This window comes from Acartia tonsa, chromosome 3 (genome assembly GCF_053477335.1).
Source record: "Acartia tonsa isolate MP-2025a chromosome 3, ASM5347733v1, whole genome shotgun sequence".
NCBI classification, from domain to species: domain Eukaryota; kingdom Metazoa; phylum Arthropoda; class Copepoda; order Calanoida; family Acartiidae; genus Acartia; species Acartia tonsa.
This window is the reverse complement of record NC_137262.1, coordinates 3395713-3417236: the sequence shown is the minus strand read 5'-3', so window position 1 is coordinate 3417236 and position 21524 is coordinate 3395713. Positions and strand designations below refer to the sequence as shown.

The following is a 21524-nucleotide window of genomic DNA, read 5'->3' as shown; positions in this document are numbered from 1 at the left end:
CAATAAAAACTTTACAAAATAATATTAGCTCAACTTTTATTTACTAAAAATAGAACTAAAAGGAAAGATCGCATTTGGTTAATTTGATAATGGCATTAATTGGCAAGACAAAAACTAACATGTAATTATATATATATTCTCTATTAAGCCATCTACTTATCCCTCAAAAGTAATTAGGTTTTGTTATTGTTGTTTTTATGATCACGAAATTATATTTTTGGGAGCTTTTTTGTTGATGTTTTAACTTGTAAAATCATATTTAAAAAAAAGTAATACTAATATATGTCTGAACATTTTAAGCCTATTCTGGTGGGAATTTTGGATGGTTTCTGTAAATAAAAGAAGATTTGAATATTAGTGCCATTTGAAAAGTCAGGCAATTTTGTAAATCTACCTTTCATTCAATAAGAATAACTGGCAAAAGTTTTAAAACAGACCCCATCCCCCTTTCCCCCTCGAATAGGTTATATTAAAAAAAACCCAAATTTCATTTAATTAGTTAACTCTTAACTGTAGGGCCCTTAATAATATAAAAAAAGACAAAATCCTTTAAAATTTCTAAGGCTAGCCTAGAAGTTAGGGTTTTAACAAGCTCTAACAAGGAATATATTTTGTTTAGGAAACCAAAACTACTAGGCTTGCATAAGCAATACTAATATTTAGCCCAAAGTGATTACTAAAATTAAATCTTAATTTATTTGGTCCAATAAATATATATTTTTACTCGACTACCAAATGAAATTTTATTATTAATTAGCTGAACAATTAATTAACCTAATTAACTTAAAAATGTGCAGTGCTATTCATAATTTTGTTTATTTTTGTTAATTATTCTGTTAATTAAGTGAGTTATCTAAGCAAACAAAATTTAGCATAAATAAATATTTAATACCTTTATCCTTTCCATGAAAATATATCCCTGTGAAAATATAAAACGCTTCCACGGAAATTTACAATCCCATATTAAATTAAACAAATACCGAATAGAGTAACAACTTTTGCTTTAAAATAGCGGAGGCACCACCTATCATAAAAGGTTATAGGAGTAGTAAAAGAGGGTAAAATTCTCCCAAGAAATTAATTTTAAAAATTAATCAGCCCAATCCATTATTGAACTTAAGCTTAAATTAATTGGTTAAACTTCTGTAAATTTGGCAATAGGTCAATAGGACAGGTCAATAAATAAAGATAATTTATCATCCAATAACCTTTCCTTCCCTGGTTGAACTGAACTGTCGAAGCTGCATCAAGTCAACCTTATTAATTGTTTTTTCTTTACAGCTACATTACTCAACAACAAAGGAAAAGAAAAAAGTAAAGAAAAGCAAACATGAATAATAAAGACACATTTCTTAAAAAAAGAAACAATTATGTCAGAAATCAAGACATCGGGAATAGCATTAGAAAGACTAGGAATACAGAAAAGATCACAATGGCAATAAATAGTTATTTTAATTACGTGGTATGCTCGTCACGTAAATAAACTAGTTGTTGAGTTGCTACTCTTATTTTGTGACCGTTTTATATGAAAATTAGTTCTAAATAGTTCAGGCGGTGATTTAGTATTTATTACGCAGTCACTAAATCAGATTTTCCTATCCGGCATTCTGCAGTTGCCTTTAATAGCAGTTTGATTAGGCCGCATAAAATATAGATACGTGGCGTGCAAAGAAATTTGCCAGGATGTTGCGAAAATTTGAAACTTTTTAAGTGTAAGTCATCTTATTTTCATGGTGTTCAACAGAATAGTCAACATGTTAAGTAAATAATGTTTTCAAAGACTGAACAGAGTGCCATGTTCACCGTAATATATTTCAAATAAATAATGATGATGGTACACACTTTTTTACTACAGTCAATTTATCATCTTTTGCCAAGAATTGGTAAATTTGCGGGCGAATGTGACCGCAAATTTGTAAAACGGAATAGGCAAATGTGGTGTTGATTTAAGAGAAGCTTTACTCCTCTCTATTAATATAAACGGACAGCTAAATAATATTAAGGATCTAAGGGGTAGCTGTCATGATATTGCAAGCTGTGGCTTGCAAATAAATATATGCAAAGCCAAAGTTAATATTTGAATCTTGCATAGCTAGGCTGCCCTCTGTAGCTGTAGGCTCGAGTCCCTAGGTGCGGACGCCACAGTTACTTTAGAAATCCAACCCAGGATAATTATACATTTATCAGTTATATAATATTGCTTATTTTATCATTTGTGTATTCAATAAAGTTGATCAACTTAAAATAACGTGAAGTTATTTGATGGTAAGAATAGCGAGTCTTCTCTATAATTAGCTATTGTCTGCTATACGTCCATAATACACAAATCTAGGTGTTTCGATATTTAGGGAGTGAAATACAGATAACAAGATGGGTGAATTAATCATTTTTGTCAGGGTAGTGTAGGGGGTACAAAATCAAACACTTTTTGAACAGATATAAATGTATTACAGATAACTACCTGTCTCCCTTTTCAAAGGACCTTTCTCGTCTGCTAGCAAATTGGTTCCTGCCACTTGGCTGTGCTAATATTCCCGTACTATTGGTTGATTTCCAAAAACCCAATTTAGACAGCACAAGGTCCTTAGGATGGGGACATACAGTTATTTAACCCCTTTCCTCTTCAGTGTTTTACTCCAATACTTTTTGTACAAATTCAGATAAACCAATTTGCTAATGAAAATAATCTTTCATAGTTGTTTGAAATTGATTTTTAAATTTACTCATTATGATTATCTAGAAGTTTGAACAAAAATTCCCATATAAATCTATTAAAATTGGACAGAAGGACTTTCTGGTAATATAAGAGCTATCTTCAAGGAACATACCCTAAATTTAGAGAAACCAATCTTTCAAAATCTCGATTTATTGTATAATTTTCCTCAAATATTTGAAAAAGTGGAAAATTATTTAAAGGTCAAACTAAGAAGAGAATCAAACCTGTTTACTCGAAAATTTTAAAGCACTTTTTAAAACTTTCCAGTTTCATCAAACTTGAAAAAAAACGTTTTTATACAAAACATTCATTACAATGAATTTGAAATTAATCAAAATACACATTTATTTAAACTGTAAACGGTACGGTTTCAACACATTTTAAGAGCTTATTTTTTTATATTACAAAAATCGGTGTAACAACTAAACCAACGACGGACAGATTGGTTTGAAGAGCAAGAGTGACTAAGTGAGAATTATAAGTGAGAGAAATATCGAGAGAAAAAGAGAGAGAGAGAGACAGAGAGAGAGAGAGAGAGACAGAGAGAGACAGAGAGAGAGATAGAGAGAGAGAGACAGAGAGAGAGAGAGAGAGAGAGAGAGACAGAGAGAGAGATAGATAGATAGAGAGAGAGAGAGAGAGAGAGAGAGAGAGAGAGAGAGAGAGAGAGAGAGAGAGAGAGAGAGAGAGAGAGAGAGAGAGAGAGAGAGAGAGAGAGAGAGAGAGAGAGAGAGAGAGAGAGAGAGAGAGAGAGAGAGAGAGAGAGAGAGAGAGAGAGAGAGAGAGAGAGAGAGAGAGAGAGAAAGAATAATAATAAGAGAGATACTTTTGTAAAAGAGGTTATTTTGAAAGTGTCCGACCCATGGGTTACTGGGCCCGTCTTCATTCAGAGGACAACACAAGAATGTCCGATGATAGTGTTCCTGCAAGTAAACCATGAACCATTTTTTTAGCAAATTGTTAATACTCAAATAAAACTTAATGGTAAATCATATCTACTTAAGTTACAAGATGTCTATAAGTTTTTATGAACTTATGTCTACCATGATCTCTAAAATGACTCGACTGATCGGTCCACAATTTTCAAAGGAGTTTTACAATGGTCCAAAAAAGGTTTTGGGCTTTTGGGGAGAGTGTGCTTTACCTGACACTTGAATAAATAATATATTTTGATATTTTCATGGAATATGAAATTAAAGGAGTAGATATAAAGTCGTTTCAAAAAAAAACTTTTTTCTAGTCGGCTCAAAATAAATATGCTAAACTTCCTGAACACCTTATTATTATTGGCTGATAGTGAGGACATGTATTTGTAAATTATTTGGGACATATATGATATAGGAACTGAGGTATATAGCAAAGCATTACTAAAACTTTAATAAAAAAGGGAACATTATTTTTTTCTTCATAGATTTACAATGTCAGGCTTTTATAATAATTTGGAAAGGCTTAATTTATGAATTATCTTAGGATTTCTTGTATGTTATACATACATACATAACCCTTTATCGTTGATCTAGGCAAGTAAGAATTGCCCTATCAATTTCAAACTTTGCATGGTGATTCCTCTATTAGTAAGGTACGATTCGGAAGATTAGCAGCACTTGAATCGTTATCAGAAAGTCCGTGCGTCCATTTTAAACATATTTTACTTTTTTGACAACAAATTTTTATGTGATATAATTATTCTATTCATCGAATCTTGGATGTTGACTTCCTTGTTATGTATATATATATTATTGTGCTCTTGCTAGTAATATTATTATATTCATCAAGTTTGCTGATTGCAGAAATATTGATACAAGTACAAAAGCAGATTTGTGTACCGATTTTTTTTGACGGATTTATTCCAACTCAATTTCGTAGATTTGAACCTTAGACAAAATTTGTGTAAATGAAGGCGAGTTAGAAAAATCCTATTCAACATTAAGAGATATAAGTTTTCCGGAATTTTAATGTAGGGAGTAGATTTGAAATCTGCATCAAATTTTAAGGATTTTTTATAAAATTCGTTTTTTGTAAAATTCTTTATCTAAAAGCGAAAATACATTTTAAGTTAATTAATTTTGACCAATAGGATAGGTGGATTTTAAACTACCTGCGCTCTAATTGGTTGAATGATGTACGACATCCAATCAGAGCGCAGATTTTTTAAATCCACCAATCACAGATGCCAAAATTAATTAACTTAATTTGTATTTCCGCTTTTAGATAAAGAATTATACAAAAAACGAATTTTATAAAAAATCCTTAAAATTTTATGCAGATTTCAAATCTACTCCCTACATTACAATTCCGGAAAACTTATATCTCTTATTCAACATACTTGTATGGACGAACAGACGGACGTACTGACAAATCCAATTATAGAAAAGTCTTTTCTCGTATTCATTCGAATCCGGTGGATAGGAACCGGTTCTCATCCATACGAAAAAACTATGTCTACCATCGTATTATATCCAGCTTTCTACGAATATAGAAATGTACATTTGTACAATCATAAGATTAAAACTAGTTTTTTAGCCCCGAGGTGCTACATTCTATATCCGCGGAAAGCGGTTTATAATACGATGAAAGAAATAACTAATAGTGCATATTTTTCTAGTGTATTAGGTCAACCATTGGTATCTTATTCTGGTAAATTACTTGACAATTATAAAAAGGGTAAATACAATTTTATATAAATTTAAATTTCACCATAGATACTTTTAAGTTATTAAATTTAAACACAATCTGACCACATTAATTTTTTTATCATATATCCATATTAGACTATAATAGCAGTTACATTTCATGGAATAAAGCTTTGCCTGGTAAAATTGTACTGATCAAAAATTGCATTAATCGTATTCAATGATTGTTGAATTAGATGTGAATTTGACTGCTAGAAATAACGTTTTGTTTAGGTATATTTAGACAACGGCTAGATCATGATTTGTAAGAAGATGATTAGAGTCCCTCCTCAGATTATGACGTCATACGATAAAATAAAAAATGAGAGGCCAGCACAAATTTTACCATTGGTCAATTACAGTGTATACTGGCCTCTCATTGGCTATTCTATTGTATGACGTTATACTCTCTGGGGGGACTTTAATCATCTTTAATTTGTAAAAAAAATTGGTCGTACACTTTCGATTTGGTTAAATCTTCCATTTAAAATGAGCTGGTCGTATTTGAATAAAAACTATATGTAACCTATACAAGATTTTATGAAAAGGAGATCCTAATAAAACAGAAAAAAACTTCCTAAATAAACATTGCAGTAAAAACCTTGAAGCATTTTATAATTCATACAAAAAAATAGACCAAGACAGCCAAGCAGATCTAGTCACCATTTATTTGATGCTTGTGAATCAAATCATTGCCAGTGTAATACATTTTGTAATTCACTTAAAATAGTTTTAAAACGTTAATTACAATTTATTATAAAGAACTTGCTATTTGTCATCTGCGCATTCTGACTATATTGCCGTTTGCGCCTCTATATCGATATAGATCTAAACCATGTTATCATATGGAACCCGTAGTTTTGAATAAAAGTAAATAACCGAGTAACTATCTTTCTTTTTTTTAAAAGCGAAGCTATTATATAATTAGGGTCGGTCCGTCCGTCCGTTCGTACGTCCGTCCGAGATAGTTAGCTTTTATTCGTTAATTTAAGCATGTTAGAATTGTCCTATCGATTTCAAACTTTGCATGGTGATTTCTGTAGTAGTTAGGTACGATTTAAAAAGCGTAGCAACTCTATAATCATTACCAAAATGTCCGTACGTCCATTTTAAACATGTTGATTTTTCTACTTTTTTAACAACAAATTTTTATATGATCTAATTATCCGTTTGATCTGATATTTGGTATGTTGATTCCTGTGACAACAAAGAACAATATTTTAAGCGAAGCAACTCTATAATCAAGCCCTAAAGATGTAAGTATGTCCATAAACATTATCCTGTATCAAGCAGTTTTTCAACAAATTTACTTACAATTTTGCTTCGAATCTTATACTTTTATATTCTGATTATTCAGTTCAGACACTATACAAGTATTAATGTCCGTTTGTCCTACCGTTTCAGTGCTTCGCTTTTATGGATGTTGTCATCCTTGTTTAATAGATAAGACAATGGACGATAAATAGATATACAAACCTCAATAATTACCCTTTCTGTAAATTCAAATTATGATGAAAATGTTTGGACACTGCAAGCTTAATAAAAGTCCGCAAAGATCTTAAAGCCAGAAACATTTTATATCTTTTTCTTAGTCAAAAGTCAATAATCTATATTACCATAGATTGCAGGAATGGAAGGGGGGGAGGTTGGACTCTAATTTATACTGATCCCCAAATTTATATGCAAGATATCTCATTCACAGCCTTAAAACTTTAGGACTTTTTAGTTAAATATTAATTAGTTGGTTCTGAAATCTTTGGCATCGAATTTTTTTGCACCAATCTTATCAATATGAGATATTCTGGATGTTAATCAACGTCTGGATACACACACACACTCACACACACACACTTACACACATACACACACACACACAAACACACACACACACACACATACAACTTATTACTCACTACTATGTAGAATAGAATTAATGACGTCAGCAGAAAAAATGGTTTTAAAATTTCTACAATTCTAAGAACCCTCTGAAATAACGTCATGCAATCCCCTATGAAATAGTTTGCTTTCTAAACAAGAATGATTTCATTCGTAAAAGTTGAACTTATAAATTACAATATTCATATTTGATTTAGCATACGTTTAAAAACTCTTTTATATTTAAATAAAGAGTTAAGTCTGTACGAAAAAAAGTTGGGGTAGTACTAATAATGTTCCACCCTTCCATAAAAAAACGCCCCAAGTATAGTGATTTATAGTGCATACTAGCAGCTTCGCCCCTAGCCTTTAAGGGCGTTGCCCAAAGAATTAATTTTAAAAATTAGGTATTTCTAGTGCTGCTCAAGAAAATAGCTTAAAAGCAGATTATGACGTCAAAAAAATAACCAATGAGAGGCCAGTATACACTATGATTGACCAAAGGTAAAATTTATAGTGGCCTCTCATTGGTTAATTTTTTTGACGTCATAATCTGTGCCGCCACTTTTACTAGCTTCGTACTTACCAGGCCCATACTTTTTAGTTAAGTAATTTTTCCTCCGACTAAAGCTCAAAGCATAGAAAAATTTACTTGAATTGGTTATTCACAAAATTGACCCCTTTAAAACAAAGGGGGGTAAGGGGATACATATTGGTGAAGGGGGGGGGGAGAGATTACACTGGCTATAATATAGTATTATACTGTTGAGGAGGGGGGAGGAGATTACAGTAGCTATAAAGTATACTGTAAATGTTTACCCCTCCTCCCCCAAATATTCACCTGTATGTAAGTAAGTAAAAAAGAAAGGCAGAATTTTACACCATTTTGGTTTGGGGGAAGGATTAATTTGAGGGCAATGGTATTAATAAGAGGAGGGGGGGGGGGGGGTTGAAGGGTGAAAGGCATTGTAAATCAAGTCACCCAAATAATTATTTAGTTGTATTGCATCTATTGCACAGTTAAGATGTGAAAATGAATAAAAATTATTGTGTTATTATTAGGGAGGGATGGAACATTGGATGTAAATTACACCGGCACCCAAAGATTTATATCCATATTATTTGTTGGCTTCAAAACTTTGGGTACTTTCTGAATTAACTAGCGGCTACGCCCTAGAAGCCTCTAGGGGCACTTAAGGTAGGAGGTGAAAAAGACCTCATCCCATTTTAAATTTGAGTTTCAAAAGAGTAAAAAAATATTTTTAGGGGAGGAGGGGATTGAAGACACCCTCAACAAAAAAAGTTTAAAACCTTCCCAGGACCTAGAAGAAGCTTCACTGTAAAGGAGAACAATATCCGTTCATTGGTTAGCGAGATCCTTCAGGACAAACAAAAAACGCTTACTACTTTTTATATTAGGTTAGTTTGTGTCCAAACATTTCACTATTTTATTATTACTGTGGAAGTAAATCAATTTATCGTCCATTGTCTTATCCTTTTAAATCCCTGGTTATCAAAAGCAAATAGTAACCGCAACGGTCTGATTAGAAAAGCTGCCTTCAATTTGAATTAGCAGTTACTTATCGCATCGTATTATAGACAACCTTCTTCGGATATTTAAATGGAAAAAAGGCCCGGCCTAATAAAACTAGAATTTTTATTTTAATATTCGTGGAGTATTGACTTTAATTCGATGCTATACATGATTTTTCAGTAAGGATGAGAACCGGTATTAATCAAGCGGATATTAAAAGGTTTCAAAGCCATACTATAAAATATATTATCTTATTTGTACATAGAGAAACATCGTATTGCATGGATTAATTGTTAAGCAAACGCAGATAACATGTTACGATTTATGTCCTCCAGTCTGTCTATGTGAACTGAAAGATCTCGCTCTGGAATTGAAGAATCTTCCTTTATGAAATAACCCCCCCCCCCCCAACCCAGCCTTTATTTCTTTAAAAACTAAAATGTAAACTGGGTTATGTCACTTTTATAATACTAGCGTATGCGCTCCTAGCATCTAGGGCTCCGTTTAATAGAAAGGGGGATGGAAAATAGCCCTTAACACCCTAAAGTCCTAATTATAGAAATAAAATAGCCTAAAACCGTACTGTTATATAAGTGACTAATAAAAAAAAAGTATAAACTCAATCAGTTTTGTAGTTAAAAAAAATACTTCTGTATATATTAGGTATTTGATATTCGTAAAAATTAGAAATTTAAAAAGTCAGAAAAAAAGTTTAAGTAAGTGAATAATCTATAACAAATAACAATATAAGTTATTGACCCTGCAATATTCTTCAGTTCAATGTACAGTATGTATTTTTTGTATTGCTACTAGGCTAGGTGCATTTTTAGTGGGATCAATAATAAGAATTATTAAAAAAAAATTTGATGTAAGGAAAAAGTTAATTTGCATCAATGTGCGTTTGTATTTTTGAAGGTTTAAAACAATGAATTATAGAAATACTAACGGCTACGCCTCTAGAGGCCTCCATGTGTTATTTAATTGTAGTTATAAAAAGAAAAAAAATTAAAGGAAGGGGGGGCTTTTTGGGGTGCGATTTCTCTTTGGAGGGTGATTGTAACCTCCCCCCCAAAAAGTCATAAACCTTTCCAGGATCTATGTGAAGCTACCCATAAAGGAAAACCATATTGGTTTTGTTGTAAGCGAGATCTTTCTGTACACACACACAGATCCTGTTACTTTGAAGATTATTAAAGTCCCTCCACAGATTATGACAACAAACGATAGAATAGCCAATGAGAGGCCAGTATACACTGTAATTGACCAATATGGTAAAATTTATGCTGGCCTCTCATTGCTTATTCTATCGTATGACGCCATAATATGTGGAGGGACTCTTCTGTTACTTCATTAAAAGGATGAATAAAATATAAAATTACTTTATAAGTCGGATGTATTGTAGTACGGACATATGAACATATCCTAATTCTATCCTATATTATTCTTATCCAGATAATTTTACTCAAATGAACAATACTAAGCTTGATGAATTGATGTACCACTGAATTATTGATAAAAATAATTTTGAATCATTTTTTAGAATAAAAGTCTATGTTGTACTTTCCGTTTATTTGGGAAATCCACTGTATAAAATTTCTATTATAATCAAATGCACACACACTCACACCTATATGCACACATACTTACATACGTATTTTCTCGAGCACTCTGTCGCTTTGAGCGCCATCAGTTACGTGCGTTCTTTGAACTTTGAGTAAAAATTTCTTATTAAATGCTAGTTTCATCAATTTAAAAGAAATAAAGAATAAGCTTTTTTTAAATGAATGATAGATTACTATAATAAAACACTACTTTTCGAGGTTTCAAAGCCTTTTCTTTAAATTAAGATTGGAAAGGGCCTGCCTTACCCAAAGACGTCCAAGGGGGGGGGGGGGGGTAAAAGGGTGATAACCCCCCCCCCCTCCAAAATTCTGGATTTTCAATTTTTACCCCCCCCCCCAAATAAAAAAAAATTACCTCTATGATATAAGGATTTCCCCCCCCCCCAAAATGAAAAAGCTTGGACGCCCCTGGCCTTATCCTTTATTTTTGGGGGATTGTCGGTTTCGTGACATCGCCTCTTAATGGGCGTTTAATTTTCACAATAGCTTTTGATAGGTTATTTTAAGTTAGGTTAGGTAAATGTTGATGATTGCCTCGCAGAGTTATAGCCCCCCCCCCCCCCCGCAGGGGCTAGAAATAGAAGAAAAGCTCTCTCACGCAGTATAGCAAAATACAATGCTAGCCACTGTTAAAAAAAAACAGCATACAAGGAAGATATATCAAGCAATAAAAATGATAATCTTAATTTTAAAGATAAAAATGCATGAAAAGGTTTACTTATCCTATTATATAAAGTAGTAAGCTTTTTTTGTCTGTAGCGAAGGATCTCGCTAACCACTGAACCGATTTCATTTATGTAAATAAGTCTGGGTATGGTTTTGGGCTATTATTCTGCTATTCCGTATCTCTTGAATATAAAGCCCCTAGAGGCTAGGGGCGAAACCGCTAGTGTAGTACAAAACACAAGAGGAAAATGACCCTTTGTGTGGTGAAATTTAGGCATTAAAAAACCTGTACTTTACAATAACGGTATTGCAAGCCTTTTTTTGTCTCACTTGCAGACAAAAGCAGGTTTTATACGAGGAAAATGATTGGTTTTTCTGAAAAAAATAAGTAAAAAAAGAAACATGAAATTTTGAAATTTGATAATATTAGGACAATTCTATCAAATTTTGTTAAAAAAAACTAACTTTAAAAGATTTGTTTTAATTGATATAATAATTTCTGGTGCAAAGTTGCTATTGTTACTGAATATGTTGTCATCCTTGTTTTCTAATCCTGAATTTGTGACGTAAGAACCTAGATTGTAGTATTTATAGAATAGTCATGCTTTTTAATAATGATAGGATAGGTAGATATAATAAAAACAAGGATGACAACATCCATAAAAGCAAAGCTCTGAAACGGTAGGACAAAAGAACATTTATACTTGTAGTGTGTCAGAACGGAAAAATCAGAACGTAATTATAAATGTCGAATCAAAATTTTAATTAAATTTGTTGAAAAACTGCAGGATAATACAGGATAATGTTTTAGGACATACTTACGTTTTTATGACTTGATTAAAGAGATGCTTCGCTTATAATATTGTACCTTATTGTAATAGGAATCAGTAATCAAAAAATCAGATCAATCGAATGTTTTTATCACACAAAAAGTTGTTATTAAAAAAGTACTTTGTTGTCCTAGGAATCAGTATTCTAAAAATCAAATTAATTGGATGATTAGATCACATAAAAAATGTTAAAAAAGTAAAAAAAAATTTAAAAAGGACGTACGGACATTCTGGTAACGATTATAGAGTTGCTACGCATTCTAAATCGTACCTAACTACTACAGGAATCACCATGCAAAATTTGAAATCGATAGGACAATTCTATCACGCCTAAATTAACGAAAAAAGCTATCCGTTACAGACGGACGGACCGACCCTAATTTTAGAAAAGCTTCGCTTTTAATTACCCATAGAAGCAACATTTTATATACAGCATAGGAAACACACACACACACCCACACACACACACACACACACACACACACACACACACACACACACACACACACGTTCACAAAGGTATATGCTACTACAAACTAAAAGTTTTTTTTTAAATTTAGCTAATATAGATTTTAAGAGCAGAAGCTCAATCGATTCATGTCCAAAACTAAAATCACACTGCTTTATATAATAACTAGCAGCTGCGTCCCTAGTATCTAGGGAAATTCTAAGGGTTATGAAAAGGTAGAAAAATAGCTTAAAACAACACAGCAACTCTTTTTTATAAAATAAAACAGCCTAAAGCCATCCCGGGACCCATATGAAGCTTCATTCTAAAGGAGAACCATATTGGTTCAGTGGGTTTGCAAGATCCTTCGTTACATACAAAAAAGCCTACTACTTATATAATTCAATATAACTTATGCTTCTTTAATATTTATAGTCAGTTTAAGTATTATTTAAAAATGTTGCTTTTTATTTTTTTTGCAGTTTTGTTTGCTTAAAACATAAAGGTGTGTTATAAGGGAGTTTGGACAGTAAAATGTAAAAGAGAGAGAGAGAGAGAGAGAGAGAGGGAGAGAGACAGAGAGAGACAGAGAGAGAGAGAGAGAGAGAGAGAGAGAGAGAGAGAGAGAGAGAGAGAGAGAGAGAGAGAGAGAGAGAGAGAGAGAGAGAGAGAGAGAGAGAGAGAGAGAGAAAAAAAAAAAGGTAGAAAGTGGGAAGATTGAGAGACTGCTACGCCAGTTCGAACCATGACAAAAAATGCCTCGGTACGACTTTTTCTGTCGCGCGTACCACCTATGTATATATATACTAGTTGTAGAGTAATTAGTAGAAATGTTTCAGTTACTGTATCAAATTGATAGTGTATAATTTCAACATGACCTGCGAGTATAGCATCTAGGAGAAGAAAATCAATTAAATATCATAAAAACTACCCAAAGACATATTAAAAAATAGCCTTTAAAATTCTGGGGACTTGTGGGAAGCTTCACTAAATTGGAGAACTTAATCGGTTTAGCCTTTATAAATATTTGAACGGATAAAAACCTTACTACTTTATGTAATAGAATGTATGAATTGATAGGCAAAAAAGAGGCAAGAATGGAAAAAGTAGGGGGAGAAAGTCACTCAAAAATCCGACACATGACGTCATAAAAATGAGGGAGATGAGAGGAGAAGTGGGAAAGAAAACTTCTAATAAAGAAATGGATAATCCCTCATTTAGACGTCACGTGGCTGATTTTTGATTGACTTTCTATGATAAGATATATTTTTGTTAGTCAAGTCCCTTTTTAGAGATCTTTTTTAAATAGACAGACAAACATCCAATTACTTGTAAAATCTAGAGATAATTTGTCTATTACACATTTTACTACAGTATGAAGCGACGCACCACATACACACACACACACACACACACACACACACAAACAAACAATCTGTGTATATGTGTGTCTGTGTATGCTTTGGTGTGTGTTAACAATAGTGGAATTTTTTCTCTTCCCCTCACGTCGTCAAATTGTGTTTTGTTCTCAGTAACCATTTTTGCTTTAACCTGTTTGGTTGTGCAGTGCCTCCAGTCCGTTAGCAGGCCTCAGGGCGACTAGTGTTATATACAGGGATTTGGCATTTAAAGATCTGTTTTGCCTTTTGATATATTTGAAATAGTCATTATCCTATCATTTAAAGTAGAAAGTTTTTTTTCTGAAGCTTAAGATCTCCATAACTTCTGAATAGATTGTGTATCTATTTTAGGTAAACTTCAGACAGGCCTTGAAATGCTTTTATGCAATTTACTTGAATTTTTGCTGGCTACTTACTTCAACCTTGAATACAGAGGTCCTAGATGATAGGGGCGCAGCCGATAGTAAATATTAATATTGTCTATAGAAAATATAAATTAAAGGCAGAATAAATCTTTTTTGAGGCACCATATCCCTAAGTTTCAGATGTTTGACATTGCAATTAATAATTCAGTTGTATTTTGAAATTCAAGTGTTTGTTAACTGTGATCAACTAGTATAATATCATAAAAGTGTTTAAAAGCCTTTTTTATAATAGGAAGAGTTTTTAGACATTTAAAAACTCCGTATCTTTTCGCTATAACACTAAAAATATATTGAAAATGTTTATGCTCTTCTATGCTATAGCCTTATTTGTTAAATACCAAATTATCTTGTGTTCATGTTTTAAAATAATATTTGTTTACATCTTAATGATTATTTCTTCTGATAAACACAAGAGACCGCTATACTAAGTCTTTTTGTGCTGTTATCATATCAGCATATTATTAAAGGTTATTATGAATATATAGCGATAAATTGATGTACATTCCCAATGATTTTACACAAAATTATCCCTTCTGTAGATTACAATTAGTGGTTAAAAATACTCAACTTCATGAACAAATCAATCAAAACTCAATAAAAGTCATTAAAGTTGTTGAGCCAACGAATAAGAAAACGTTATTTTAAAACTCTAGGGACCAGTGTAACAAACAGCCCGAAGTCTCTCTGATTAATGATATATAGGTTCAAAATAATTGACTTTAAATTACACTGGATACTTTAAGGAATATGATTGGTTGGTTACAACCAATAAATTTAAATTACAAAAGGGGTAGTTTTGGTTATCATCATTTGGGATGTACATTTATTCGTCCATTGTCTTACACCTATTTGTTAAAAAAACTATTGTGCATTTTTCAGAATTTAGTTACGTGAATGTTCGAAAACAGAGTAAAATTATTGAATACTTGTTTTAGAAGAGCAGATCTACCAAAACAAAGGAATAATTTTAAGGATTTTTCAACCAGAAACTGCGGGTTTTTATATAGCAGCGTAGCTACTATAATTTCTGGGTATGTCCGTCGGTAAAGGATTGTTTTTATTGTCGTTGTTATTGATTAAAATTATTTAACAAATCATTTATGGGTAATGTCTATCATGAAAATAAGTTGTAAGATAATAATGGATATACCCAGTATATATAAGTGGATAAATTTACAATCAATTTATGTTGCTATTATGGACATATTTATTGGTCAGTTCGTTCATAAAGTAGGATGGCAGGGGATGAGGTAAGGGGGTGAACGAGGATAATCGTTTTTTAAAATAAATTTCCTAATTGGACCAGCCATTTATGATATCTTTATATTACAGGTTCCAAATCTTAAATATCATGAATCTATTTTGACATCATTATTAGGATTAGATCATTATATTGACACCAAATGTATTTATATTTCATTTTTCTGAATAATGTTCTGTATAAATTTTGACAGAAGGAAAGGAAAAAACAGAAGTTTGAAAAAGGTCAATAAAAATAAATCATAGCTGAATCTTTAAATCATTTTAGTGGTGAGCCAGATCGGGGTGAGCCAACTTTCCACCAATAAGAGCACAGCATTTCATGAATTGCCGCGCTGTGATTGGCTGAAATTTGGCTCACCCCGATCTGGCTCACCACTAAAATGATTTAAAGATCCAGCTCAGGAAAATAATTTGTAATAGATATAAAAAAGTACATGCCAAAAACAAACGATATAAACTATCCCAATTAAACATGTTTTTTAGGACAAAAAATTAATGTTAATGTTAATAATAATTTTTCCACGGCTTCCTTTGAATGTTATATTATGTCAATTAAAAGTAAAAATATAATGTAAATATATAGAAATATGCCAATTATATTCAAGGCCAGTAGCAGGTCTATATATCAATTTATGTACTGTTTTTCAGTTTTATAAAAAAAATGTTACCATAGTAAATGTTCAAAATATTTGCATTAATAACAAGGTTAATTAAACCAGAAGTAGGTCAGCCAATTTTTATTTTATTTAATTTCTTGAATATAATCATTTGAAGTCTATAGATCAGAAAGAACCTGAAATAAAATTTTCAAAAAACTCAGATTGGAGTCTATAGATCAGAAAGAACCTGAAATAAAATTTTTCCAAAAACTCAGATTGATAATAACAATTTATGGACCAATTAACAATGGACAAACGGACCTAATTAATAGAGAAATTTATTACGATTTACCAGCTAATAAACATTATTCATAATTGTTAAATCTACCTTAATCAAATTGGATTAAACCCAGTGAAGGAGAATCACATATTCACTTATAATCTTAAACCAAAATATTTTTTTTTTTTTGGAATTTTTAGAAACATGAATCTTTCGTTATATGTCCTATCCCTTATAATCCCTGCTCAAGGTGAGCTTAATAAAATTATTTGTAAGTAAAACTGAGGTCAAGGCTTTGATAACTTCAAAGCGTGTTCATTAATGTGTTATCTTAACTATTGTCTTATCCCTTAAGATTCCTGATTTATAAATTATAATATCATAAAAATATTTGTCATTAAATTATCGCACCGATAGTGTTAAAAAAATTAGAGTAACCTTACCTAGGTGCCGGAAAGGTTTTAGACTATTTATATTTTAAATTTAAGTCGTACGGTGATTAAACAGTGGCAGTGTCTTACGGTCAAAAGACTTGGTTGTCCTTACTTTTGTGTATAAATTGGGCATTTTTAAGATACAACAAGGATGACAACATCCATAAAAGCGAAGCATTGAAATTAAAGGACAAACGAACATTAACACTTGTAGAGTGTCAGAACTGAATAAGCAAATTATTAATGTATAAGTACAAACAAACTGTAAGTAAATTTGTTGCAAAACTGCACAAATATATAATACTGTTTAAGGACATACTACTATTTTTAGGACTTGATTACAGAGATGCTTAGCTTATAACATTGTACCTTGTTGTAATAGGAATCATAATTCCAAAAATCAGATGAATTGGATAATTCTAACATACAAAAATTTGATGTCAAAAAAGTAAAAAATCAAAATGTTTAAAATGGACATACGTACATTTTGGTAATGTCTATAGAGTTGCTACGCTTTCTAAATAGGACCTAACTACTACAGGAATCACCATGCAAAGTTTAAAATCAATAGGATAATTCTAACATGCCTAAATTAACGAAAAGAGCTAACCGTGACGGACTAACGGACGGTCCGACTTCGCTTTAAAAAAATAAACGGCTAGATAATTCTAACTTGCCTAAATTAACAAAAAGAGCTAACCGCGACGGACTGACGGACGGTCCGACTTCGCTTTAAAAAGATAAACGGCTGGTTGTCTTTATTGATTCTTCCAAATAATTCAGTAAAGATCCCATCATCTTATTTAAAGAATATCAAATTACTTTATGGTCTAATGAATCTGTCCAAAAAAACTGTTAAACAGGTGTTTTGAATAACGTTCTACATAAAATAATTGTAAACGAAAATACACAGGAAATCAAATAATAGAGTTTTATGCAATTAGAATGTTTATTTATTACTGTAAAAAACACAGATTTTAAAAAAATTTATCTGTTTTAAACCCTTTATTGAAAATATTTTCTTTAAATTTATTGAGATTTGATTTCCATATACATAGAAAGAGATATATAGGAAAATTGACTGGTACCCAACGTTTTATACACACGTTTTCTCATTCGTTGTTTGAAATACTTTGGGTACTACACCTTATTTAATTGTCATTGGACATTTAAAGCATACATTTTTTTTAAAAAAAGTGAACCAGTTTTTGTAAACTACTTTTTTATATGATATACATAAACATATATTCTACTGTAAAATGTTTTTGTCAGAAAATAAAGATGGGGCGTGGCGCTGGCAACAAGAAAGAAATATCTCCAGAGGTCGCGGATGAGGTGAGAATTTAGATTTTAGTAGCGCAGCTACTCTACATTTTGTTGGTATTGTATAGAAGTAACATGCTGTTTGTTTGAGTGTATGTATGTAGCTTAAACTCGTTTAGAAAAAGAATTGATCATGATCAACACATTCAGAAAAACAAACATAGTTTAAACTAATTCATATTAAAGTTATTTATTTATGATGGAAATACAATTGGAGAAGCTGTAAAACAAATATGACAACATCCATAAAAAGCGAAGCATTGAAACGGTGGAAAAAACGGACATTAACACTTGTATAGTGTCAGAACTGAATGATCAGAATATGAATGTATAAGAGTCGAAGCAAAATTGTAAGTAAATTTGTTGAAAAACTCTTTGATACAGGATCATGTTTATGGACTTACTTACACTTTTAGTACTTGATTATAGAGCTGCTTTGCTTATAATATTGTCCTGGGAATCAATATATCAAAAATCAGAACAATCGGATAATTAGATCACATAAAGATTTAATGTTAAACAAGTTAAAACTCAACATGTTAAAATGGACGTACGGACATACTGGTAATGATTATAGAGTAGCTAAGCTTTCTAAATCGTACCTAACTATAACAGGAATCACAAATGCAAAGTATGAAATCGATAGGACAATTCTATTGCCTAGATAAACGAAACAATATATCCGATTCAGACGGACGAACGTACGGACCGGCCCTAATTATATAAAAGCTTTGCTTTTAAAAATTGAATCTAGAAGCAGAATTCAAATGAAATTTCATTGAATAACAGTTTGGGTTAAATCACTAGAATAAAATGAATAAAACTTAGGATAGGAAAGACAGAAATATTCTTTAAAAAATTTAAGCAAGAATTGTACATTTATATTATTCCAAGAAAAATGACGTCAAACATTTTTGTCGAAATTCATATAAATATTTTTTTAGAATGCTTATTACTTTTTTGTAAAAATGTAAATCCTTGAAAAAAAGGGTTGGCCCTTCTAATTTATTGCATTTTTGCAGTTAAACAAAAAAGAAATTAAAACGTAAAGTTGTAATCTATCCTTATACTAAAGTAACAGGATGTTTGTCTGTCTGTGTGTTTGTCTGTGTGTCTGTCTGTGTGTACCGAAGGATCTCGCTAACCGCTGAACCGATCGGGTTCTCCTTAACAGGGTAGCTTCTCATAAGTCCCGGGAAGGTTTATAACTATTTTGGAAGAGGGTACCACCACCCTCCCAAGAGAAATGACAAAAAAGTCAAAAAAAAATTTAAATTTAGGGGAGACTTCAACGTCAAATAAGGTGGTATCGTACATAAAAAATTTACTTTAACAAACAACAACATTTAAAGTGCCACTAGAGGCCTCTAGGGACGACATGGTTCTTCCTAATTATAAAGCTTCTCATAGGTCCAGGGAAGGTCTATAATGATTTTGGGTAAGGTTAGCCCTCTGAAAAAAACACCCAACCCCCTAATCTTAAAAAATACTTATACGTCAATGTACTAGAGGCGTATCCGCTAATAGTCTATCAAATAATTAGCCTATTGTCCCAAGACATAAATATATAAATAAAATAGCCCAAAACCATTATGGAACATCTATGACACTTATAGCAAAAAAGAAAACACAATTGCAATATTATTACCTCTAGACAGACCGGCGGACCAGGTGAGATACAAAGTAGATGCTCATTAATAAGCCGAGAAATTCTCGTTTGCTTCTCACAGTTTATTTCTGATAGACATAAAGACGGACGGACGGACATTTTAAATTACAAATTATATCAATTGTTAAAATCTCTGATTTACTCTAAACTAAATGAAAAGTAAACCACATTTTCTATAAAAAAAAATGAATGATAAATTGTTTAGAAATCATTCATTTGAAACGAGTCATCTTTTTTCTACAGAAAATCTGAGTTTCAAGGTGTGAAACACAAATTTAATAGTTATTTCTTTCATCGTATTATAAACGGCTTTCCGCGGATATAGAATGTACAATTATAAGATTAAAACCAGTTCTTTAGCCCCGAGGTGCCGAAGGCATGGGCAAAAAAAAACTGGTTTTAATCTTATGATTGTACATTTTTATATTCGTAGAAAGCTGGATATAATACGATGCTAGACATAGTTTTTTTCGTATGGATGAGAACCGGTTCCTATCCACCGGATTCGAATGAATACGAGAAAAGCTTTTCTAGTAATATCACTCTATATGGTATTGAACCATATAAAAAAAGAAATGTGTTTGAGATGCTTTGGTTAGGTAAGGGCTTTCTCACTTCAGGGTTTGGGAAATGATGGGATAGGCCTTCAATTTGTCCAGTCAAATTATTAGTTATTAAAAAAAGTTGTTTTAATTGTTATTTATACAAATATTTTTATTTTATTTTAAAAATGCTATATTTTTCAAATAATATAATAATTATATGATAACAACGTTTTATTCATTACTTTTGAACAATTTGGAAAATTTTCCTTATTTTAAATGTAATTAAACATTTGATTTTAATTCACGAAATTTAGGTTCCAGGACAAACGGAGGAGTCCCAAACGTCGGAGTGGACAAACGCAGGAGTGTTTAAATATTAATTTAATTAAGTATTTCTTTGCAGATTAGGTTAGGTTAAGATACGAATGTACAATAAGCCCCTGCAGGGGTTAGGCATTAAAAAAAACCTATAATATGGTCTAAAATCGGTTAGGTTAGGTTAAGTGTCCACTCCTGCGTTTGACCACTCCGACGTTTGGGACTCCTGCGTTTGTCATAGGACCAAAATTTATATGTTATCATGTCTTACGTATTTGACGGAACGACGGATGGTCAAATGCAGAAGAGCTGCTAAAATTGAATGTCAATTTCAAAAGTAGAGTTGTTTGATGATGTAAAAAATGAAATATGATACCTGCACTTTTTATAGTGTCACACTTAATTTACATAATTCAAAATGTTTTAGAGTTAAGCAATTCCATTTCAGATAGATGTTGTGCATTTATATAAAAGTAAAATAAAACATGAATTTTGTATTGTTTTTTTAAGAAACAAGGATGACAACATCCATAAAAGCGAAGCTCTGAAACAGAAGGACAAACTAACATTAACACTTGTAGAGTGTTAGAACTGAATTATCAGTATACAAATGTAAAAGAGTAGAAACAAAATTTGATTTGCTAAACTGATTAAATGCATACTTACATTTCTAGGAAAAAAAATTGTTGTTAAACAGTTAAAAATCAATCTGTTTAAATTGGACGTACGGACATTCTGGCAACAATTAAGGAGTTGCTAAGCTTTCTATATCGTACTTAACTAGTACAGAAATCACCATGCAAAGTTTGAAATCGACAGGGCAATTATAACATGCCTAAAAAGATGAAAAAAGCTATCCGTCCCAGACGCTTTAAAAAAGGGAATGGTATTTAACTCTTATTCTT

The 21524-nt window shown here is 31.7% G+C and overlaps 1 protein-coding gene across 2 annotated transcripts in view; it reads left to right on the top strand.

Moving 5' to 3' along the window:
* The first annotated feature begins 15079 nt into the window (after positions 1–15079).
* The window catches only part of LOC145313076 (sodium- and chloride-dependent glycine transporter 1-like), a 48757-nt gene continuing 42312 nt past the window's right edge, over positions 15080–21524 (top strand). The window contains exons 1-2 of one of the 2 annotated variants that reach the window (XM_080152337.1): positions 15080–15147; positions 18037–18099. In XM_080152337.1, coding sequence (XP_080008463.1) covers positions 18046–18099 — 54 coding nt within the window. In that variant the 5' untranslated portion in view covers positions 15080–15147; positions 18037–18045. Of the gene's footprint in view, positions 15148–18036; positions 18100–21524 lie in introns of those variants that run through there. The other variant, XM_080152338.1, reaches the window with a different exon arrangement.